At 59.6% G+C, this 24,223-nt stretch overlaps 2 protein-coding genes across 2 annotated transcripts; both read right to left on the bottom strand.

Moving 5' to 3' along the window:
- Window positions 1-524: 524 nt before the first annotated feature.
- On the bottom strand, window positions 525-3,993 carry SLC27A3 (solute carrier family 27 member 3). Its single transcript, XM_085082205.1, has 10 exons — window positions 3,453-3,993; window positions 2,926-3,135; window positions 2,697-2,855; window positions 2,502-2,626; window positions 2,243-2,437; window positions 2,063-2,153; window positions 1,794-1,992; window positions 1,529-1,626; window positions 1,317-1,447; window positions 525-1,021 (listed from the first exon to the last, which is right to left on the bottom strand). Exons 1-10 carry the CDS (start codon window positions 3,991-3,993, stop codon window positions 845-847), a joined length of 1,926 nt encoding a protein of 641 aa, XP_084938331.1. The 3' UTR covers window positions 525-844.
- A 496-nt stretch (window positions 3,994-4,489) lies between these two features.
- INTS3 (integrator complex subunit 3) lies at window positions 4,490-23,588 on the bottom strand. The gene is made up of 30 exons (XM_085082164.1): window positions 23,412-23,588; window positions 22,522-22,605; window positions 22,051-22,134; window positions 20,535-20,648; window positions 20,332-20,416; window positions 19,004-19,070; window positions 17,207-17,351; window positions 16,144-16,273; window positions 15,368-15,465; window positions 14,441-14,632; window positions 13,888-13,975; window positions 13,428-13,507; window positions 12,649-12,740; window positions 12,204-12,310; window positions 11,873-11,989; window positions 11,256-11,385; window positions 10,692-10,746; window positions 10,212-10,315; window positions 9,872-9,916; window positions 9,544-9,663; window positions 9,059-9,212; window positions 8,146-8,214; window positions 7,264-7,339; window positions 6,680-6,793; window positions 6,524-6,572; window positions 5,953-6,120; window positions 5,534-5,634; window positions 5,258-5,330; window positions 5,027-5,186; window positions 4,490-4,949 (listed from the first exon to the last, which is right to left on the bottom strand). Exons 1-30 carry the CDS (start codon window positions 23,499-23,501, stop codon window positions 4,872-4,874), a joined length of 3,069 nt encoding a protein of 1,022 aa, XP_084938290.1. The 5' UTR covers window positions 23,502-23,588; the 3' UTR covers window positions 4,490-4,871.
- Window positions 23,589-24,223: the final 635 nt, after the last annotated feature.

Here is a 24,223-nt window from a genome sequence, read left to right on the forward strand (position 1 = left end):
AGCCCCAAAATTAGTGAATTTAATCCCAAATTCCAGGACTTCAGCCCCATTTGCAGGATTTTAATTCCCATTTCCACCTTCCAGGCCAAATTTGGGGGATTTTGGCCCCTGATTTGTGGGGTTTGGTCCCAGTTTGGAGGATTTCAGCCCCAATTTGCAGGACTTTAGGCCCAATTTCTGGCTGGGGGTGGAGGTGGGTGGAAATGAGGCTTTTTGCACGAATTTGAGGGTTTTTCCCCTTTTTACCCTCTTTTCCATCGGGTTTGACCTCAGGGCCGACGGCAAGGGGGAGCAAGGATCCCCTCGATTTTTGGAGAAAGGCTTAAAAATAAAACTAATTAAAAATTCAGGCCTTTGTGACAATTATTTAATTAATTAGCAGACGAATCGTTTGTTGGGGTGGTAAATGGGGGGAAACCCCCTTGTCCTGTCCCAAAGCCCCCCAGGCCGTGGGGACAGTGGCTTTGGTGTCCCCGGTTCAGGGGTGACTCCTCCAAAAAAAACCAATCGGGGAGTGACAGGGATGAAATTTACTACAAAAGAGTTTTATTTGCCAAAAAGAGACCCAAAATGAGGATTTTTTTGTGTACAAAGAGCCCCCGGGGGGGTTGGGGGTTGAGGCACCGGCGGCTTGGGGGGAGGGACAAGGGGAGGGGACAGAGAGCCCTGCGAGGGGACAGAGAGGGACAGGGATGGACGGGGTGACCCCTGGGATGGACACGAGGACCCTCGGGATGGACGGGGTGACCCCCAGGGCAGCTGTGGGGGCGGCAGGGGCAGGATGGGTTTGGGACCCCGCGGCTGGACGGACAGAGTGGACAGAGTGGACAGAGCGCTCCGCGGGTCACACGCGCATCCTGCCAGCCCGGAGGCTCTGCCAGCGCTCAGCGTCCAGCGGCACGAAGTCCCTGGCGGCCTCGTCCAGCACGAACAGAGGCTCCGCGATGCCCGCGGGGTCACAACCCTCCCGGGCCAGCCGCACCTTCTGCTGCTTGAACGTCTCGGTCATCTCCAGCCGCTCCTGGGGACGCCGGGAGCATTGGGGACACCCGCGACCCCCGGGACACCCCAGACACCCCCAGGACACCCCCGGGACACCCCTGGGACACCCCAGACACCCCCGGGACACCCCAGGGACACCCCCGGGACACCCCCAGGACACCCCCGGGACACCCCAAACACCCCCAGGACACCCCAGGGACACCCCCAGGACACCCCCAGGACACCCCCGGGACACCCCCAGGACACCCCCAGGACACCCCAGGACACCCCAGGGACACCCCCGGGACACCCCCGGCCCCCCGGCCCGCCGTTACCTGCAGGCGGAGGAAGCGCGGCCGCGCGTAGGGCGGCAGCAGCCGCTCCAGGTGCCGGTAGAGCGCAGAGCCATCCAGAGCACAGCCTGGCCGCAGAACCAGCGCGGCCATCCCGGCGCGGCCATCGTGGCCTGCGAGGGGCGAGGGGACACTTGGGGACACCGCGGGGCCGGGGGGGTCCAGCCCGGGAGGTGACACTGGGGTGGCCATACCTGGGACGGTGACGCCGTAAACGGTGGCTTCCTGCAGGGACTCGTGGGCCAGCAGCGCCTCGGCCACCTCCGTGGTGGCCACGTTCTCACCTTTCCACCTGGGAGGGGACAGGGAGGAGCAGGATGGGGATGAGAATCCCCAAAATATTTAAAAGGGCTGGGAATACCCCAAAATATAGGACAGGGCCGAGCCCTCCCGTGGGGTTCTGCGCTGTCCCCCGGGCAGGGGGCTGGGGGTGTCCCCCATCCCGGGGGGGTCTGGCACCTGAAGGTGTCCCCCGTGCGGTCGCGGAATCTCACGAACTGCTCCTCGTCCTGCTCCACCAGGTCCCCAGTGTTGAAGAATTCGTCCCCCTCGGCGAAGACCCCGCGGAGCAACTTCTGCTCCGACAGCTCCCTGCTGCCGGCGTAGCCCAGGAAGGGAGTCCGGGGAGTCACCGGGGCGATCAGCAGCCCCGTCTCACCTGCGGGGATAGGGACGGTGATGGGGACACCCCGGGGGACCCCCGGAGCCACCCCAGGCCCGCTCCTCACCCGTCCGGGCGCGGATGCAGCGTCCAGCCTTGTCCCGTTCCGGCGCTCCGGCCACGACGTCATAACGAATGACCTCGAAGGGCGAGAAGAGCTGGGGAGAGGAGCCGGCTGGGGGTCAGCAGGGGGCTCGGGGGGCGCTGGGGACACTGGGGACACAGCCCCCCATGCCAGCCCCCGCACCTTGTAGATGAAGCTGCTGCGCCCCACAGCGCCCGGCGTGCCGGTGTAGTTGAAGAGGGTGACGTTGCCCTCGCTCATGCCGTAAGTCTCCACGATGCGGATCGGCCCGAAGCGCTGCTGGAAGCTCCGCCACACGTCGGGGCGAAGGCCGCTGCCCACCGCCAGCCTCAGCCCGTGCTGCCGCTCCCCGGGGCGCTGCGGGGTCACCGTCAGCACCGCGGAGCGCCCCGAGCCCCCCGGCACAGCCCCCCGCCCTGACCTGCGGCTGGTTCACCAGGTAGCGGCACAGCTCCCCGATGTACTGGAACACCGTGACGCCCTCGGCGCGGCAATCGTCCCAGAACTGGCTGGCCGAGAACTTCTCCTTCAGCACGCAGGTGGCCCCTGTGGGACCGAGAGGGGATCAGACCCCGAAACACCCCCGGAATCCCCCCGGGGCTCTGCTCTCGCTCACCGATGCCGATGCAGCCGACGATGCCCAGGAGGGACCCAGCCATGTGGTAGAGGGGCAGCGCCAGGTACACAACATCCCGGCTGGAGGCTCCCACCAGCTCGTAGAAGCTCAGGCACATGATGGACTTGAGGTGAGACACGCGGGCGGCTTTGGGGAGGCCTGGAAGGGGAAAATGGTGTTGAGCCTCCAGACTCGCCAGGAGCCCCCCAAGCCCCTGGCCCGGCCGCACCGGTGGTGCCCGAGGTGAAGATGTAGAGGCAGGTGTCGTTCATGTCCTCGGGCTCCCACACGTCCTCGGGCTCCAGCTCGTCGGAGGCTTCGTCCAGCAGCTCCTGCAGCGCCACGACGCCGGGCGGGTATGGCCCTGAGCCCCAAACCCACACGGCCACGCCGTCCTCCCGCAGGCTGGGCAGCAGCGGCTCCACCGAGCCGAACAGGTCTGGGGGGACAGCACGGTGAGGCCCTGCTGGCCCCGGTGTCCCACTGACCCCTTGTCCCTCTCGTCCCCAATCCCACCCCGTTCCTCACCATCCCCCTGGTCCCCCTCCGGCCCGCGGTGTCCCACCCGAGTCCCCGTTACCCCGCGGGATCCCCTCGCTTCCCCGGTGCCTTTCCCCCCCATTCCCCTCCTGTACCCCTCGCTGTCCCTCCCGTTATCCCCCGGGTTCCCCTCGGCCCTTTCCCCCCGCGCTCCCCGCTCCTCTCCCGTTCCCCCGGTGTCCCCCCGGTGTCCCCGCGCTGTCCCCGCGCTCTCACCGTCCGCCACCAGCAGCGCCCGCGCCCCGCAGCCGCGCAGGCAGTGCCGGAGTCCCGCGGGGCGCAGCGCGGTGCCCAGGAAGGCCGGCCGGGCCCCGAGCGCCGCCAGCCCGAACCAGCCCCACACGAAGCGCGGCTCGTTGCCCACCAGCAGCCCCACGGTGTCCCCGGGCCGCGGCGGGGCCCGCAGAGCCCGCAGCGCGTTCGCCACCCGCGCCACGCTCCGCGCCGCCCGCCCGAGCGGCACCGCGCCCTGCCGGCCCCGCAGGAACGAGCGCGCCGGGGCGGCGCGGGCGGCGCGCAGGAACCGGGAGGCCACGCTGCCCCCGGGAGAGCCCCGAGCCCGCCGGCGGCAGCGCGCAGCCCGCAGCGCGAACGCCAGGTCGGCCCAGAGATGCGGCCAGAGCCGCCGCTGCAGCGCCAGCAGAGCCCCCAGAGCCCCCAGCGCCCCCAGCCCCAGCGGCGCCCCCGGCAGCCCCCCCAGAGCCCCCAGCAGCCCCCCCAGAGCCCCCAGCGCCCCCAGCGCCGCCGCCAGCGCCATCGCCCGCCTGGACGGGGCGGGCCGGACACGCCCACTTTGGCCACGCCTCCCCGGCCGCGCCCGCTTTGGCCACACCCACATTGGCCACACCCTCTGAGACCCCCCAACCCTCTGCCGAGCCCAGAGCCGCCCCCCCGTGTCACCCCTGTCCCCAAACCCCCCAGCTGCAGCCCCTCTATCCCCCTACTGTCCCCTCTGTCCCCTCCCCCTGACCCCCCACACCCCATCCCCTCCCCATGGCCCCCCATCCATGTCCCCTCTGTCCCCCACTCCCCTCCCTGGGTCCCCTGGGGTCCCTGCTGTCCCCCTGCCGTGTCCCCCCGCTGTCCCCTGTCCCCTCCCCGTGTCCCCCTCCGCGGCCTCCCTGTCCCTCCCTGTCCCAGATTCCCGTGGCTCGGGGGGGTCTGGCAGTGCCACCAGCCCGGGGGAGCCACGTGCCTGGCCAGGCCACCCCGGGGGGACACAGCCCCAGCCCCCCCGGCACAAACTGGGGCCGTTTGGTACAAAACAGGAAGGTTTTTATTGCTGCTTTTCTTAAAAACACTTAAAAACGCTGAGGGGCCCAGGGTGGGGCAGGACCCCCCAAATCCTGCTGGCCTCGGGTGCTGAACCCCCTGGACCCCTCGGGGGGCTGCTGGGGGGGACAGGGCCTCCCTCCCCCTCCCCAAATCATCCTGGAGCAGCGACTCAGTTCCACCCTTTATTTACATTTCTATGGGAATATGGGGCTGGGGGTGATGTCCCTCCTTCCCCACGCTGTGTCCCCTCGGGGGGATCCCCACCCACACCGGGGGCTCCTGGGGGGACACCGCGACCCCTCCCCACCGTGGTGAAGGGGGAGGAGCCCAAGGGGGTCTCAATCCCGGGGGTCTGAACCCTCAGTCACTGTCCGAGCCCACGGCGGAGGAGCCTTTCCTTTTCCTCTTGGCCGGTTTGGGTTTGGTGTCCTCTTCCTCCTGCACCGGCAGCGACAGGGTCAGCTGGGCATCTCATCCCGGGGTTTGGGGGTCCCGGGGGGTGCCGGGGGTCTCACCGAGGCGCTGCTGGAGCCTGACTCCTCCTCGTTGTTGGGGGGCTGCGCGGCGTTCTTGCGGCTGCGGGGGCTCGACAGCGCCGTGGCTTTCCGGCGGCTCTTGGGGGGTTTGCTGGAGGAATCCTCGTACTCCTCGGCCAGGGAGAAGAGGTCGGAGAACCTGGGGGGCAGCGGGGAGGTCAGGGGGGTCTGGGGTCCCGGGAGGGGAGGGGGTGGTGGGGGAGGACTCACTTCATCTTGTGAGCTTCGTCACAGCTGGCCTGGACGTGCTGCAGAGCCTGCAGGATCGGCGTCTGGCTGAAAACTGCGGGAATGAGGGAATGGGGTGGGAATGGGGCCAGGGATCCACATCCTGAGGGGATCCTGTCCTGAGAGAATCCCCCAGACCATCCCATCCCATCCCATCCCATCCCATCCCATCCCATCCCATCCCATCCCAAATCCCGCCCCATTATCCCATCCCAAATCCAACCCATTATCCCATTTCCCCACCCCACTGGCACGCACAGTTCTGCTTGGTGTTGGTGAGGTTCAGCCGCAGGTTATCCAGGTGCTCCAGGATCTGCTCCAGGGTCAGCTGAGCCAGTTTGCTGCTGGAGCTGCGCAGGCTGGAGGGGGAGGAACTGTCAGTGATCCCAAAAAACAGGGATGAGACCCCCAAACCCCCCAGGTGTGGGGAACAGGGAACCCCAGCAACCACAGCCTGAACAGGGGGATTGGGAATGGGGATCCACCTTGGGCTCTGGGGTGGATCAAAGCCTGGAATTATGGGATAAACCCTGCTCGGGGTGCTGGAATTCCCAGCAGTTCTGGGACTTTTTGGACCTCTGTCTCTTGCGGGGCAGGCTGTTTTCCACATGCCCCCATTCCCGAGGCTGGGAATGTTTGGGAATGTTTGGTAATTTTCAGGAACCAGGAAAGCTGACCTCTGTCTCTTGCGGGGCAGGCTGTTGTTCTTGATGAGCAGAGCCTTGATGTGCTCTCCCAGCAGGTCGTCGTGCCGCAGCCCCCAGTGCCGCAGGATGCTGGTGGTGAACTGGTCCTCGGGGTGGCACGGGCGACTCAGCACCATCTTCACCATCTCCTCGCTGGGCCTGCAGTGGGAACGGGGGGAGAAACTGGGAATGGGAGGAGAAACTGGGAATGGGAACGGGGGGAGAAACCTGGAATGGGAATGGGGGGAGAAACTGGGACTGGGAATGGCAGGAGACCCCTGGACCCCTCAGTGTCTCTTCCCTCCAGCCAGGATTCCAGGTGCTGTCCCTGCATCCCAGCCCAGCCCGGATCCTGTGGGGACATGGGGACAGTCCTGGTGGCCCCACAGAGCCCCTTGGTGACCCTCCAGACCCCACAGTGCCCCCCCAGATTGACCCCACCAGTGTCCCCCCAGCCAGAATTCCAGGCACAGCCGGGGTCTCCCAGTATCCCAGTATGCCCTCCCAGCTCCCCTGGGGACATGGGGACAATCCCGGTGTCCCCAGACCCCCCAGCACTTACTTCTCCCTGCGGAGCTGCAGCAGCAGGCAGGACAAGGCCTCGGGATGCTCTGGGAAGGGGAAGGAGAGGCTGAGCTGGAGGATCCCCAGTGGGGTCGGGAATGTTCTCCCCCCAGAATGTCCCCAGGAATGTCCCCAGAATGTCCCCACGGCTCACCCTTGTACTTGAGGTGCTGCAGGATGGGGATGATGGTCTCCAGGGGGATGTTGTGTGCCAGGAAGAGCTGCCAGGTGCAGTATTGCTCGAAGGTCTCCCAGTCCAGGCTCTGAACTGGGATCGGGAGCAAGGAATGGGACAATGGGGACAATGGGGACAGATAACAGGGATAATGGGGACAATAGGAACAACAGGGATCTGTCTCAGACCCCCAAACCTGCCCGGGGTCCCCCCACCCCTCCAGGCACTGGGAATGGGGACAGAGCCCTGTCCCTGCTGTGGGGACAGAGTTAACGAGGCTCCTTAATTAACGAGCTTATCCCACTGCTCCCAAAGCTGGATCAGGCAGAGCAGGATTTGCTCTGGGAACACCGCAGGACCCCACGGAGCAGATTTTGGGATTTTGCCCTGCCTGGCACCGCGGGGAGCTCCCGGGAATCCCATAAACCCCACAATCCGGTTTGGGGCAGTGATCCTTTAATTCCCAGGACAGTGCAGCCCTCGGGATAGGGGGAGCAGCTGCAGGGATCTCCCTGAGATTTGGGAAGAGGGAACAGCTCAGCCCCATCCCCAAGAACACTCACTGAGGATGTTGAGCACGGAATCCTTGCGGAACATGACGAGGTTTCCCATCATCACGTGGCACACGAGCTCCTGGAGCTGCAGGACAGTGGGAATGTTGGGGGGATCCCCAGCCTGGAGCTCATCCTCCTTCCTCCCTGCTCCTCATCCTCTGGATCCTCTGGATCTCCCCAGACCCTCTGGATCTTCACTCCTCATCCGGATCCCTGCTCTGGATTCCCTGAATCCTCACTCCTTACCCTCCTTCCTCCTCATCCCCTGGATTCCCTGGATCCCCCAGGACCCTCTGGATCTCCCCCTGGATCCCCCTGGATCCCCCTGGCACACCAGGCAGGACAGAAGGGATCCATGGCAGCTCCGGGGCTGGGAAGCACCAACCCTTTGGATTTTGGGGCATCCAGGCTCAAACCTCCCCTGCTGCACTCCCAGCCCAAGGCAAAGCTGCTGGCACAGCATTCCCGGGAAGGGCAGGAGGGGCTGGGAATGCCGAGGGCCAGGGGTTATCAGCAGATCCTGCTCCAGACCCTGCTCCAGACGCATTCCAGAGGTGCCCCCGCGCCCCCCGCGGCTATTTTTGGGTTCTCATGGCAACTCCGAGGCGGGAAAATTCCTGCCAGGAGCGTCCCAGGCCGGGAGGAACCAGCAGGATCCCCGGGCAAGGGGCTCATTAGGCATAATTAGCGTTGATTGCCCAGGAAATCACCCTCCAGGAGATCCCTAGGAAGCAGCAGCTTGGGATCAACCTTTGGACACCGCAGGAGAGCTCTGAGGTCACTGCGGTGAGGATTAGGGAACTGGAGGCCACGGAGAGGTTGTTTTGGGGTTAAATCTCCCGGGAATGGAGCAGAGGGGGAGGGAAGGAGCTGTTCCCAGCCGGATCACACCTGGAAGGAGTCGATGACAGCCACAATCATGTTCAGGAGCTCCCCACTCCGCAGCGTCTCATCCGGGAACTGCAGAAGCACAAAATCCAGGCAGCGTCAGGGAAGGACACGAGGGAGAAAAAGCTCCAATCCCCACGGAAAAACTCCAATCCCCACAGGGATGGACGGAGTTTTTCCCCAAGGAAAAACTCTGATCCCAACAGAGAAACTCGCGAGGGCCCAGCAGAGGCTCGGACGGTGGGGGGCAGCCTCAGCCAGCCCAGAGTCCCTGGAATTCCCTGTTTTCCCTCTCCTCCTGGCTCTGCTCCCTGCTCCAGCCCTCGTGCTCTGCACGGAAACACCAAATCAATCACCCGAGGGCCGGGAAGGCAGCCGGGAGTGCAGGCAGCGCCCGGAGCGGGATGTGCTGATCCTGGGATTTGGGGTCACCGTGGGGAACAGGCTGAGCCTGCCCTGGGCTGCATCCCGAGGCTGGGGAGGGATCTGGCTGAACCTTCCATGGGTGCAGCTTTTCCTCCCTTCCCGCAGATTTCCCCCTCAGAATGGGGCAGATTTCCTCCTTTCCCACAGAATTCCCCCTCAGAATGGGGCAGATTTCCTCCCTTCCCACAGATTTCCCCCTCGGAACGGGGCTGCAGGGCCTCCAGGAGGATCCAGGAAGGAAGGAGGAGCAGCACCAGCTCCTTCCTCCCGGGAATGGGGAGTGCATGTGGAGTGAGGATTTTTGGGATTTATGGCTTTTCTGCTGCAGCACACCTGTGATGGGGCTTGGGGTACACCTGGGATAGAACCTGGGACACACCTGGGATAGAGCTGAGGGCACACCTGGCCTGGAGCTCAGGGCACACCTGGCATGGGGCTCAGGGCACACCTGGCATGGGGCTCAGGGCACACCTGGGCAGGTGAGGCTCACCTCGCTGTAGATGGAGGGCGTCAGGAAGCACAGCAGGCGCACGTCGTCCTCCTGGCACGCCTTCATGTCCATCATCAGGCAGGTGTGCAGCTCCCCCAGCTGCGTCGCCTGAGCGAACGACTCGTACAGCCCCATCCTGCCCAGCGCCGCCTTGCTGGGGACACAGCACACCTGGCACCTGGCACACACCTGGAGCACACCTGGCACACGCCTGGCACACGTCTGGTGCACACCTGGCGCACACCTGAGCCAGGGGACCCACGGGGACTGGCAGGGACATGGCCAGGGGAGGGACATGGCCAGGTGAGATGGAGCTGCCCAGGTAAGAGGGATGTGTCCAAGTGAGGAGAAGTTCTGGGTGAGATGGAACTGCCAGGTGAGGGAGAGCCCCAGGTGGGAGAAGTTCCAAAGTGAGGGAGGTGGAAAGAGAGGGGCTCAGGTGAGAGGGAGCTGCCCAGGTGAGAGGGAGCTGCCCGGGGTCTCACCTGGCCCTCAGGTAGTACAGCAGGTGGTACCCAATCTTGGGCTGTTTCTGGTAGAGCTCGGAGAGGAGGTCCAGCAGCAGGGAGAAGCCACTGTTGTCCTCCTGCATCTGGCACAGGTTCCTTGGGAAGAGCGGGAATGTCACGGGATAATGGGATGGGGATCTCCTCCCGCCCCCCAGAACCCCACAGAAACCCCTGGCTTCCCACTGGTGACACAACAGCAGTGAGAAATTCCGTGGATTTTTGGGATCAGCGCTGGGATCGAGCAGGGATGAGCAGGATTGAGCAAACAACCCCGGATTGTCTGAGGATTTGGGAATGGACATACCTAAAGATCAGGTAAAGGGGCTTCCCCACGGACTCCTCCAGGGACCTGCGGGACAGACAGACACTCTGAGCTCCCTGGGGCGCAGGGATTTCAGGGATTTCCCAAGGTTTTCCCAGGAATGGCATGAGAAAAGCCTTGGATCCTGCTGGCTCCCAGCCTGGCTGCTGAGGAGGCAGGGAAGGTCCTGCAGCAGCTCTGATTCCAAGAAATCCTTGGAGAAATGTTGGTCCAGGTGAGCCCAGCAGGACTTCCCAGGGCGGCTGCTCCCAAAATTGGGAATATTTCCCTGGGAAAAGCCCAAATCCCGGCGTGAAGGGAAATAAAAATTCCGAGTCCTTACTCCTCCGTGATTTCCTCCGGCAAAACCTCCCCGCGGAAGTGAGCCTTGAAGAGCTCCTGGAGGCAGGAGGCGAGCACAGAGAGCTGCTCCGAGTCAAAATCCTCCTGGAAACCCAGAGGGAAGGATGAGAGGAGCAAGGAGGAGCTCAGAGCCTGCCCAGCACGGGGAAGGGACAGGGAAGGAATCCCAGGCTGCTCCGGAGCAGATCTCCAGCACCCAGAGGCACTCCCAGCTATCCCAGATCTCTGTCAGGAATCCCAGATCATCCCAGATCACTCCCAGCAATCCCAGATCATTCCCAGATCACTCCCAGCAATCCCAAAACCACTCCCAGCAATCCCAGATCTCTGCCAGCAGCTGCTGGGGACATTCAGATCCAAGCGTCCCCAGGCTCTGGTGTCCCTGCCCCAGGGGCAGAGCAGATCCCAAATCCCAGATCCCAAATCCCAGATCCCAAATCCCAGATCCTGGCTCTGTTACCTCCAGGACCTGATCCACGATTTCCTGCATGACCTCACACTGTGCCTCTGTGTCGCTGCAGCAGCACGGGGAGAGGAAATCCCAGTTAGCCGGGAGGGTTGGGAGGGAAGGGATGAGGGAATTTGGGAAGATTGGGAGAGCAGGGATGAGGGAATTTGGGAAGATTGGGAGAGCAGGGATGAGGGAATTTGGGAAGGTTGGGACAGGGTTTGGGGGAGACACAGCTGGGAGAATCCATGTGGATCCCAGAGCCATCCAGAGAGACAAATTCCAGGGTTAAAAGCAGGACATTAAGGGCACTTAAAGCCATAAATTCCATGGAATCACTCGGCTGAGCCAAGGTCTGCAGGGCAGAGCTCTGTTTAACCTTCCTGGGATGCAGGGAATTCCAAAGGCCCTGGGAGTACTCGGAGCCTTTCCTCTCCCTGTCCCAGGAATTCCTGCAGGAATTCCCTCTGTGTGCTCACTGGGGACAATCTGGGGCTGGAGGAGCTCTGGGAGTCACTGCCCTGCAGGGATCCAAGGGAATGGGAAAAAATAATTGGGAATGGGAATGGTGCTGACCTGCCCTTCTGCAGCTGCAGCACTTTGTCCTTCAGGGACTCATCCAGCTGGTCCAGGAATGGGGTGATGTCCACAGGCTCCTCCACAATGGATTCCTTGATGGGATGGAACCTGAATTCCCTCTTCTTCCCTGAAACCACGGCAGAATGAGGGATTTTCCTCCCTCAGGAAATCCCTGCCCTGAATCCTCCCCCTTCCCTGGGATGAAGGTGGGGAAGGAGCCAAACATTGGGAATATCCAGGATTTTGGTCACTGCTCAGCCCCATTCTCAGACCTGACCCTACAGCATTCCCGAGGTGTCTCCAAGGAGGCACCAGGGATTGGGATTGGGATTCTGGGGCTCCTCTGCCCCATCCTGGCAGGAATTCCCAGCAAGGCTGGGAACAGCTCCAGAGGGAGAGCAGAAGGAATCTGGGAGACCAGTCAGGATCTGGAGAGGGCACAGGGCTGGAAAAAGTGCTCTGAGCTCCTGGGAACGGCCAGGAAAGGGAATGGGCATGGATGTGTATCCAGCTGGGAACTGGGAATCAACACTGGGATCTCCCCGTGGGATTTGCTTTGAGGGAATTGTGTTCACAGCTGGGAATTCCGGGACGGGAGCAGGGAGCTCCCTCACCTTTGCTGTTCAGGTCCTCCTCATCATCACTGAAGGCTGCCTCGGCGTTGTCATAGCAACTGTCATCCTTCTCCAGGTGATTCTCCATCTCCATGGCAACCGGCTCCTCGATTTTCACTGCCGGAGCACAGAGCCAGGTGAGGGACAGCGTCTGGGATCCCGGGAAACTCAGGAGCTCCGGAGAGCAGAGGGACAGTGGAGCAACCACAACTCCCCAAATCCCAGAGATCCCAACCCTCCTCTCCCTGGAGCCTCATCTAGACGCTGCTGCTGGAGGAATTCCATGGAAAACTCCGTCGGAGGAGCATCCTTGACCCCCATGATTCCCTACCTTCAATGGGGGGTGAGGGAGAGCTGCAGAATTCCGGGAATTTCTCCCTCAGCATGGCACGGAGCTCCTTGTCCAGCTTGGGGTTGTCGAAGAGAGGGGCGAGGTGCCTGTGTGGGGAGGGATGGGATGGGATGGAGCTGGGAAGCTCCTGATCCCACTGGGAATGTCGGGGGGCTCCTCCCTTGGGATCCCTTCTGGAAGAACGGTGGAAGAGGTTGGAATTCCTGGGCTCATCCTGGGAAATTCCTGATTCCCTCACCGCCCTGTTCCCTCAGGGAACAACTCTGGAACAACCCCAGAGCCACAGAGACACAACCTCAGCCTCTCCCAAGGTTTCATGGATAACAAAGTCACCCTTGGAGCTCCAGGAGACACCCAGGGGAATGGAGGCAGCTGTGTCCATGATGGAAAACTCAGGAAAAGTGGGAAAATCCAGGGTTCTTACGCCAGGACTCGCTTCTCCACGATGTGGGTGAGGGAGTTGAACACTCCCTGCCGGACGTGAGCTTCCAGAGCGGGGTAGAAGTTGGGAATGATCTGGAAGAGATCAGGGATGGAGAGCAGGGTTAGGGAGCTGGAAGTGGGAGAAGAGGCAGGAAATCCCCAACTCCGAGGCTGCAGGAGAAGAGGCTCTGAACCCTCAGCTCCATCCAGGCCTTGGATTCCTCCCTGGACATCCCAGGAACATTTCCTGGTCCCTGTGCCAGGAGCAGCTGGGTTGGAATGGCAAAGATGCAGCTCCAGGTTTTCCCAAGGCTCAGAGCTTCCCAGAAACTCCCCAGCCCTCCCTGGGACTCAATTCCTGGAAGCAGCAGCTCCTGGGATGGGACGTGGAGCCTCTGGATCATTCCCTGCTGCAGAGACACCCTGGATGGGCTGGGAAGGGAATTCCATGAGGAACTCCAGGGAACAATCCAGAAGGTTTTTCCTGCGTCATCCTGGAAGGATTTGCTGGCTCTGCTGGCTTCCCACTGTTAATGAATCCCAGATGGATCCAAAGCTCTGGGAACAGCTCTGGATTCACCCCTGAGGGTTGGGATCACTCGGCAGCAAGGGGAAAATCCCTCCTTAATTTGGGACACAAATGGGAGGTGCAGCTGACCCTGGGATCCAGAGGGGGGAAATCCCAGGGAAGAACCTTTGAGTTGGGATTTGTGGAGCCCAGAGGTTGCTCTCCCAGCTTTCCCCACCCCTGGGATTCCCTGGAGGAAGAGGGTCACTCACCCGGCACATGAAGTCCAGCAGGGTGGCCGTGATGGCCGGATGGGGCTTCATGGAGTGGTGCATCACCAGGATGGCAGGTTCTGGGGACAGGGAACGGGATCAGAGCCCTGGAGATCCCAGATCCCTGCTCCTGGGAATGGGATCAGAGCCCCAGAGATCCCAAATCCCTGCAGATCCCAAATCCCTGCTCCTGGGAATGGGATCAGAGCCCCAGAGATCCCAAATCCCTGCTCCTGGGAATGGGATCAGAGGCCCAGAGATCCCAAATCCCTGCTCCTGGGATCTGCCGAGGGATCGGGACACCCACAGATCCCAATCCCACAGATCCAGATCCCACCCAGGACAATCCCATGGATCCCAATCCCACAGATCCCACCCAGGACAATCCCACAGATCCAACCCCACAGATCCAACCCCACAGATCCAACCCCACAGATCCAACCCCACAGATCCCACCCACCAATGTTCATGATGCTGTCCTTCTCGGGGTTGAAGAAGAGCCAGTCGTAGAACAGAGCCAGTTTGGCGTTGGAAGCAGCGACGTTGGACTGGAGAAGGCAGAAAATTCCCAAATTATTGTAGGAACACAACAACAAGATCCCTCTGAGATTCCCCAAGATCCCTCTGGGATTGAATGCAATGCTGAGATCTCACTGAGATTCCCTCAAGATTCCTCCAAGATCTCTCTGAGATCCCAGATGCAGTGCTCTTCCCACCACCGGCAGTCGCATTCCCAGGTCATCCTGTGCTCTGTTTTGGGGCCGTTCCCCTTCCCAACCCATCCCATTCCCATTCCCAACCATCCCATTCCCAACCCATCCCATTCCCATTCCCAACCAATCCCAATCCCAACCAATCCCAATCCCGTTCCCATCCCATCCCATACCATGCAGGTGGTGAGCAGCCAGCCGATGATGGCCCAGCATGGCAGGAGCTCAGCACCTCCATCCCATTCCCAATCAATCCCAAAATCAATCCCAATCAATCCCAATCAATCCCAATCCACCCCATACCGTGCAGGTGGTGAGCAGCCAGCCGATGATGGCCCAGCGCGGCAGGATGTCGGAGCTCAGCACCTCGTTGCTGGGATGCACAACCCCGCAGATGTAGCGGATCAGGTCGCAGCGCAGCGACTGGCTGTCGGGCGTGGCCAGGTACTGCCGCTGGAACCAATCCTGGTAGCGCTTCTGCTGCCCGAAACGCACCTGGGCGGGCGGGAACGGCGTGGGATGGCGTGGGATGGTGTGGGATGGTGTGGGGATGGTGTGGGAATGGCGTGGGAATGGGCAGGAGAGGGGTCGTGGGACCCTGAGCCAGGGGGAATTCAGGAGGGAATTGAGGAGAGAATTTGGGAGCAAATCTGGGAGGGAATTCGGGAGGGAATCCAGCAGGAAGAGTTGGGAACAGGTCCCACACAGCACCCTGGATCAGCTGAGCTGGAAGGAATTTGGGAGGGAATTCGGGAGGGAATTCAGGGGATTCTGGGAAGGAATTCAAAGGGAATTTAGGCGGGAATGTCGAAGCGAATTCAGGGGGAATTTGGGAGGGAATCCAGAGGGGATTTGGGAGGGAATTCAAAGGGAATTTTGGAAGGAATTCAGAGGGAATTTGGGAGGGAATTCAGAGGGAATTTGGGAGGGAATTCAGAGGGAATTTGGGAGGGAATTCAGAGGGAATTTGGGAGGGAATTCAGGGGGAAACTGGGAGGGAATTCAGGGGGAAACTGGGAGGGAATTCAGAGGGAATTTGGAGGGAATTCGGGGGAATTTGGGAGGGAATTCAGAGGAAATTTGGGGGGGAATTCAGAGGGAATTCGGGGGGGAATTCAGAGGGAATTCGGGAGGGAATTCAGGGGGAATTCGGGAGGGAATTCAGGGGGAATTTGGAGGGAATTCGGGGGAATTTGGGAGGGAATTCGGGGGGAATCCACCGGGAGTTACCCGCGAGGTCATGAAGAGCAGCTTGGTCTCCATGTCGGGAGTGAGGCGACACGCCAGGAATTTGCGGGAAGTCCTGGACTGCAGGAGCTGCAGGACACCTGGACGGGACAGGGAATAGGATTTGGGTTGGAAAAAGGCTAAAACATGTCTGGAGGGAGTTTTAGGGATCAGTGATGAGGAGTTTCCCCGAGCATCCTCCAAGATGTTTTGGGGGGATTTAGCAGGGCCCCAAAGGGGTGGGGAACACTTCCAAGCCTCTTTTCCCTGGAATTGCTGCAGCCAGAACCTGCTGTGCAGCACCCTGAGAAGGGAATAATTTATAGGAATATCATTAATGTAAATAAAAGTGGTAAATCCAGCACTCTTCCCATGGCTGGGAGGACTCAAATCCCACTAAAATGCCACTTGCTGCAACTCCTGGAATTCCTGCTTTTCATGGAGCTTCTCCAGGCTCTGCTCAGTAGTTTGGGCTCACCTTCTAAATCAGTTAATCAAGGGAAGCAACACATAATTATCCTGCAATTCCAGGCTGGTTTGGCTTGGAATGACCCCAAAGATCACCCAGTCCACGGGCAGTGACAATTCCCACTGGATCAGGTTGTTCCAGCCCACCTTGGAGCAATTCCAGGCAGGAGAAACTATGGAAATGTTAAATCCACAACAAGCAGCACCATTTAAGGATCCCACGAGGTTTCCCAGGCTGGTTCAGGCCTGGATGCCTCTGCAGCACTGAGATACCCCTGGAAAAGCGGGAAAGCTCAGGGAAATCCCAGTACCTGTGAACTGGGAGCTGAGGACCTGCGGGTTGTGCAGGATGTCCTTCCAGAGCTGCTCGAACTCCGGGATCCGCGCCACGTTCTGCAGCAGCCGCACCAAATCCCGGCCGATCATGAAACAATCCATGAACTGGGAAAAGAGGGAAAATCCCACTCAGGGGAGGAACAGTGGGTTCTTCCACCTCCCCGGCGGCTCCAGGGCTGGCGTTCTGCCCCGCTGGGCAGGTTGGGATCAGGGTGACAGCCGGGAAGGTCGGCGGCTATTTCGGAATGTTCTGCCTCGCAAAGCAAACAATCAGCCCATAAATCTGCCACTTTCCCCCCAGGATTGCAGCCAGGCCCCGAGGAGGATGGTGGGAGGGAGGAAGGGGTGAGCAGGAGGCGCTGGGAGCTGGGGGAGGATTGGGAATGTGGGATTTGGGATGAATCCCAGCTCTGGGGGTTCTCCTGCTCCATATCCAGAGCCAAACGTGGCCTGGAGCTGCTGCTGTGCCCTGATCCCAAACTGCCCTTCCCAGGGGAACAGGATCCCATTCCCAATTCCCTCAGCCATTCCCAGAGCAGGGAGCAGGGAGATGCAGAATTCCATGGATCCCAACCCCATCCCAATCCCAATCCCACCCCAATTTCTCACCCATTCCTGGAGCAGGGAGATGCAGAATTCCATGGATCCCAATCCCAAATCAATTCCAATCCAACCCCAATCTCTCACCCGTTCCCGCAGCAGGGAAATGCAGAATTCCATGGATCCCAATCCCAAATCAATCCCAAATCAATCCCAATCCAACCCCAGTCTCTCACCCATTCCCGCAGCAGGGAAATGCAGAATTCCATGGATCCCAACCCCAAATCAATCCCAAATCAATCCCAACCCCAGTGTCTCACCCGTTCCCGCAGCAGGGAGATGCAGAATTCCATGGATCCCAACCCCAAATCAATCCCAAATCAATCCCAATCCAATCCCAGTGTCTCACCCGTTCCCGCAGCAGGGAGATGCAGAATTCCATGGATCCCAACCCCAAATCAATCCCAAATCAATCCCAATCCAACCCCAGTGTCTCACCCGTTCCCGCAGCAGGGAGATGCAGAATTCCACCTCCTTCTGGCGCAGCGCCTGCAGCGCCGCCGTGCCGTGGTGATCCACGATGAGCCGCAGGAAGGTGTAAACTGCCATGGCCACCAGCAGGCTGCTCTTGAGCACCCACTCCCTGAAAACCCAAACCCACCCCAAATCACTGCCATGGCCACCAGCAGGCTGCTCTTGAGCACCCACTCCCTGAAAAACCCAAACCCACCCCAAATCACTGCCATGGCCACCAGCAGGCTGCTCTTCAGCACCCACTCCCTGAAAAACCCAAACCCACCCCAAATCACTGCCATGGCCACCAGCAGGCTGCTCTTGAGCACCCACTCCCTGAAAAACCCAAACCCACCCCAAATCAGCGCCAGCCCGAGCAGGATGAACCCCAGGTGTTAATTAATGAAGGTATTCGTTAATAAAGATATCAATTAATAAAGATTAATAAAGATTTCGGAATGTTCTTCCTCCCAAAGCAAACAATCTGCCCATAAATCTGCTACTTAATTAATAAAGATTACTAAAAATTCTAAATCCCAAAGCCATTAAATTATATAAATATTAATTCAAAAATACGTTAATAACTACATTAATGATAACTATATATAATTGAGAAGTAAGTATCTATGACTATATAATTAAGAAATGTTAACAAGTGTATTATTAATGAAGATATTGATAACGATGTAATTAATAAAGGCATCATGGATGAAAATATTTATAAAAAATATTGGTAAAGATATCATTGATAAAGATATCATTCATAAAAGCATTTATAAATACTTCATTAATAAATATATAATTGATAAAAATATCCACAAATATATCATTAATAAATATATAATTGATAAAAATATTTATAATTGACAAAGGTATTTGTATCTTGGGCTCCAGATTCATCACACCCTCTAAATCAGTTAATCAAGGGAAACAACTCGTAATTATCCTGGAATTCCAGGCTGGTTTGGCTTGGAATGACCCCAAAGATCACCCAGTCCATGGGCAGTGACAATTCCCACTGGATCAGGTTGTTCCAGCCTGGCTTGGAACAATTCCAGGGAGGAGAAACTGAAAGTGTTAAATCCACGACAAGCAGCACCATTTAAGGATCCCACAGGGAGAATTCCAAGGGCACTAGGTGGCTCCAGGATCAGCGTGGAATTCCGGGAATAACAACCCCAGGAGCATCAGCTGGAGCTGAATAAACGCTGGAGGAGCTCCATGGGATGTGGGGCAGCAAGGATTTTGGGGAATTGCTGCTGTTCCAGCCTGGAGAGAAGCTAACCCCAAATCCACCTCGGGAATTCTGCAGATCCGCAAGGGGATGAGCTTCCCAGCTGGCTGATCCCGGAGCTGCCCCAAACAGGAAACTTTTCGGGCAATTAACTCCGTGCTGCTGCTCCCAAAGGAAAACCTCCCCCACAGCTCGGGAAGGAAATATTCCCGGGATGCTGGTCCTGAGCCACGCGTGCTCCTCAGCCCTGCTCCCAGCCCCACACGGGGATTTGGGGGAATTTGGGCATTTGGGGAAATTTGGGGAGGATTTCGGGATGTTCTCCCCCATGCAGCACAGGCTGGGAATTCCTGGTTTGGGAATTTGGGGAGGATTTTGGGATGTTCTCCCCAATACAGCACAGGCTGCGAATTCCTGGTTTGGGAATTTGGGGAGGATTTCGGGATGTTCTCCCCCATACAGCACAGGCTGGGAATTCCTGGTTTGGGAATGTGGAATGGGAAAGGGACTTTCCCCTCCTGTGGGGTCTGTGTGATTCCCTGCTGTACCTTTGCTCTGTCAGGATCTCCAGGACGTTCTCTGCCAGCCAGATGTTCTTGGCAGTCACATCCCCACCTGGAAAAGCCACAGGGAAAGCCTGGAGCTGGATGGAGCAGTGATTCCTGCATTCCCAGGGAGGCTCAGCACGGAATCTGCTCCCAGTCTGGAGCTCACACTCCCGCCTGGTCCTGCCCTGCCAGCCCCAGATCCAGCAGATTTCCAGGGATAACTGACAGGGACTGAGGGCTCTGGGCTGTAAAAGCACTTGGAAAACTGTGGAGCTGCAGAGGCAGCACTGATCCCTCTGGAAAGCACTGGAGAGGGGATTGGAATCAGCAGCTGGAACAGGAAATACTGGCAGCTGGAAAACCAGGGAAAACCGGCAGGTCAAACAATGGGATTGCAAGAAGGGCACGGAGCAGGAGCCAAGGGGCCCCGCAGGGGAGGAGCAGCCCAGGGGACTCTCCAGGGATGCCTTTGCAGGGCTTTTCCAACTGTTCTGTGCTGGCAGTGTGGCCAGTGCCCTCCAGACTGTCCATCCCTCCTGTCCATCCCTCCTGGCCATCCCTCTGCCAGCAGCCAGCCTGGCACTTCCCACTCCCCCTCCTGGCACAAGCACAGCGCCAGGGGACAGAACTCCTGCTCCCTGCACGTCACTCCCGGCCCAGAACACGGAAGAGGCTCCGTTCCTGCGGCTCCGGAAAGGCGTGAGCTCGGCTCGCTCCGAGGGGCTTCCCGTGGGACGAGAGCTTCCCGCGTCCCCCGGGGGCTGCAAACGCAGCTCCTGCCATCCCAGATGATCCTGGAGCTCCAGGGAAAGGCGGCAGCGACAGGAACCAGAGCACTTCCTGCCGGTTCAGCCTCTGCCAGGAGCCTCCGGCTGAGTCAGCCTCAGAGGGAACCACGGAGGGAGCAGCCTGGGGATCATCCTGGAGAGATTCCCTGGGAGAGATCCTGGGGGATCATCCTGGAGAGATTCCCTGGACAGATCCTGGGGGATCATCCTGGGAGATTCCCTGGGAGAGATCCTGGGGGATCATCCTAGAGAGATTCCCTGGACAGATCCTGGAGGATCATCCTGGGAGATTCCCTGGACAGATCCTGAGGGATCATCCTGGAGAGATTCCCTGGGCAGATCCTAGAAGATCCTGCCTGGATCTGACTCTGAGGGTTCCAAACTGGGGACACAGCCTGGGTGATCCTGCCTGGATTCAGCTCCAGGGACTCTGAGCTGGGAACAGACTCCAGGAGATGCTGGGGACAGATCCTGGGGGATCCTGGGGACAGCCCTGGAGCATTCCCAGCTCGGATCTGGAGCATTCCCGGCTGGGCTCACCTGCAATCTGCTTCATGAAGGTCATGCAGACTCCGTCAGCTCCCAGCACTCCGCTCTTGACCAGCTCCCGGAGCAGCCACACCAGCTGGGCACGGACATTTCGGGATCAGACCTCATCCCAAACCTCATCCCAAAGGCCACCCTCCCCACAGCCCTCTGCCCAGCATCCCCCAGCGGATGGGAATCCCTGGAGATTCCCCCACCTGGGTGCGGCAGGTGTCCTGCAGCTTCAGGTACTTCTCCATGAGGATGTGGTTGATCTTGTTGAGGACAATGTTCATCCCATCGCGGCTCACCAGCGCCAGGTCCCGATAGCACTGCGGGGACAGGGAACCAGGCATGGAGAATGTGGGTTTGGCACAGCAGGGAACAGCAAATCCACGGATCTCAGGGAGAGAACACCCCGAAAGGCAGAGCTCTGTGGGTTCAATCCCAACTGATCCTGGCAGGATCCTCGGGATTCACTCAAATCCCACTGGAGGACTCCATAATCCCATTCCCTGGGGAAGTTTTCCCCTTGCACATCCCCAGATCCATGGGGAAACACTGGAAAATTGGGAATAAACCCCACATGCCCCTGGCCAGAGAGGAGATCCCATTAAAACTGGGATGGGACAGGGAAAACCCGCCAGGAGCAGAGGGAGAACCTGAATTCCTCGATTTTTGCCAGGCTGACACAATCCAGCGGCTCCTCCCGGCCCTGGGTGTTTAATTAACACTAGAATGATTAATGGAGGCTTTAATGAGGGGCCAGGGAGAGACACCAGCCCTGGGGGAGTGGGAAGGACACGGAGGGACAGCAGGGAAACCTGGGATCATCCGTGGGCTCTGATCCCGAGTAATTAACACTGCAGGAGAGGAGGAGGAGGAGGAGGAGGAGCAGCTGCTGCCAGCTGTGCCCAGCTGGGGACACCGAGGGGACCCTGGGCAGGTCTGGGGATCCTGGGGAGTTCCTGTGCCTGGTTTGGGGTCACTGACTCCTGTCTGCCCCTGGAGACCCCAGGGTTGGCACAATTCCATGCTTTTCCTGGCAAAGCAGATCTCAGGAACCCAGCGAGGCCTCCTGGGGGGATCTGGGAGCTCCCTGGGCAGGGAGGGGTTAAGGCTGCCCGCAGGGACAGCAATCCCAAATCCTGGCAGGAATCCCAGCCCGGCTCCCTGGCTCCAGCAGATCCAATTATTCCCTTGGAAAAGCGCTGTTTTCTGGGAGCAGACCAGGCTGGAGCAGCAGCAGAGCAGAGCAGAGCAGAGCAGCCACCCCCGGCCACCAGCAGCTCCCTGGGCTGCCTTTTCCAGGGGAAAACTCCAGAAGAAAATTCCAGAGGAATCCATGGAAGGGAACAGCTTTCCCAGCAGGATGAGACTCTCCCAACCTTTGCCTCCCGGGAGCCTCCTGGACATTCCCAGAGGGATGGGATGAGCTCACTCCATGGGGAGAGGGTTCAGCCCTTGGAAAAGCATCCCAGATTCCCAGGAAAACAGGGAAAGTCCCTCCTTGCCTTGGGAACAAGGATGTGTTTGTGGGAAGATCCCTGTGGGACTCAGCCTCTCCACGGGAAGGATTTGGGAATGCTCAAGCAAAGCCCTTTATCCAAGGAAAAATCTGATTCCTGGGAATCTTTCAGCCTGGCTGGTCCTGGTGCTTATTCCTGGTGGGAATCAGGTTTTTCCTTGGGTTCCAGGCAGGAAAATTCCCTCCCTTCTCCAGGTTCTCCTCACCTTCTGCGCCTGGGATGGATCTGTCAGCACGAGGGTGAAGAGCCCCAGGCAGATCTCCTCGTGCTGGGGAGTTCCTTTGCAGATCTGGGAGGGAAAATCCAAACTCCAGGTGAATTCCAGGTGGGACTGGAGCAGAGGGAAGGGAGGGGAAGTGGCGAGGAATAAACTGGGAATGGGTAAACTGGAATTTGGTGTCAAACAGTGGATTTGGCTGTGGGAATCCTCGGGATGAGGAGCTCCACTCCCTGCTCCCAGCTCCCCAGTCCCCCTCCAGGACCCTCATCTGGGATTTCGGGGATCCAGGAGGGAATTCTGGGGATCCAGGAGGGGATTTCGAGGATCCAGGAGGGAATTTTGGGGATCCAGGAGGGAATTCCTGGGATCCAGGAGGGAATTTTGGGGATCCAGGAGGGAATTTCGGGGATCCAGGAGGGAATTTCGGGGATCCAGGAGGGAATTTTGGGGACTCACGTGGGCGTTGAGGGCGTCGTTGGCCTCGCGCTCGGACAGCCCGTTGGTCAGCGAGGTGACAATCCCGACACAGCGCTCCAGCCGCTGGGAAAGAGAGGGAAAAATGGGGAAAACTGGGAAAAAATGGGAAAAACGGCCAATCCTGGATCTCCCTGGCAAAGCAGCAGCTGCTCCATCCAGCCCAGAGCCCTGGGATGCTCTGGGAAAGACACCTGAGGCAACACTTGGAGGTGGGAAACCTCAAAACGCCCAGAATTCTATGGAAAAGCCACCTGGGATCCTCCGAGGTGACCACCTGGAATCTCAGTGAAAAGCCACCCAGAAGGTTCTGGGGAAATCCCTTGGAATTTCTTCTTTCTTCCCACAATCCAAGTGTCCAAGCAGCTCCCAAAATGGCCAAAAAGGGAGTTTTGTCCCCTAGGAATGTCTCTGTTCCCAAAACAGATCCCAGGGAGATCCCAAAGCTGGACAGGTGGGAAAGCTCGGCGGGAATTTGGAGAACAGGGATCAGGAGGATTCCCAGATCCCAAGAATCCCAGCATGGATCCATCCAGCTCTGTAACCTGTCCCAGGTGTACCAGGGAGATCCCAAAGCTGGACAGGTGGGAAACCTCAGCGGGAATGTAACCTGGAGAATACCCACATCCCAGGTGTATCAGTGTACCTGTCCCAGGTGTACCAGGTGACCTGTCCCACGTGTGTCAGTGTCACCTGTCCCATGTATGTCAGTGTCACCTGTCCCAGGTGTCTCAGGCTCACCTGTCCCAGGTGTCTCAGGCTCACCTGTCCCAGGTGTGTCAGTGTCACCTGTCCCAGGTGTCTCAGCTCACCTGTCCCATGTGTGTCAGTGTCACCTGTCCCAGGTGTCTCAGCCCCCCCAGCCCTCTCACCTCCTCCAGCTCGTCCTTGGAGTCCAGCAGGGAGGTCACCAGCAGCTTCCCGGCTCCGGCCGCTCCCGCCTTGCCCTTGGGCAGCTCCATGGCCCGGGGGGGGGAGGAGAGTCCCCCCCGTGTCGGGGGCAGAGTGACCGCGCCCAGCGCTGCCCGCCGCCACCCGAGCGGGGACCGGGGATGGCGAGCCGCCGGAACCAGCCGACCGCCGCCCGAGGGGCTCCCGGGGCTGGGTGAGGGATTGGGGTTTGGGTTATGGGGTTCCGAGGGGTTTGGGACTATGGGGATTGGGGATTTTTTGGGGTCGGTTAGGGGGGATTTGGGGTTCAGAGGGATTGGGGGTTTTGGGTTATGGGGGATTTAAGGTTTTTGGGTTATGGGGATTTGGGGTTCAGAAGGGTTTGGGTTATGGGTATTTGGGGTTTTTGGGGATTTGGGGTTTTTGGGGATTTGGGATTTTTGGGTTCAGAGGGTTTGGGGTCAGTTATGAGGAGGTTCAGTTATGAGGGCTCAGTGGGGGTTTGAGGGCTCAGCAATGCGGAGACAGCCCGGGAGAGCGCCGGGAGCCGCCGGGGGTGCGGGGAAGCCGTGAGGCTCTCCGTGAGGGGTGCCGGTGGGGGGGGTGAGGCCAAGCGGCCCCGGGGGCACCGGGAGGCGGCGGTGCGGTGAGGAGGGGTGGCTCCGGCCGGGGTGTCCCGGCGGAGCTCCGTGCCGGGCGGCGTTCCGGGCCAGGCCGCTCCCGCCGCTCCGGCCGCGGGGAGACGGCGGCGGCCGGAAGTTACCGGAGAGCGACGGCGGCGCCCGGCCGGAAG

Source organism: Lichenostomus cassidix, chromosome 25 (genome assembly GCF_008360975.1).
Source record: "Lichenostomus cassidix isolate B80296 chromosome 25, HeHo_3.0, whole genome shotgun sequence".
NCBI lineage: Eukaryota > Metazoa > Chordata > Aves > Passeriformes > Meliphagidae > Lichenostomus > Lichenostomus cassidix.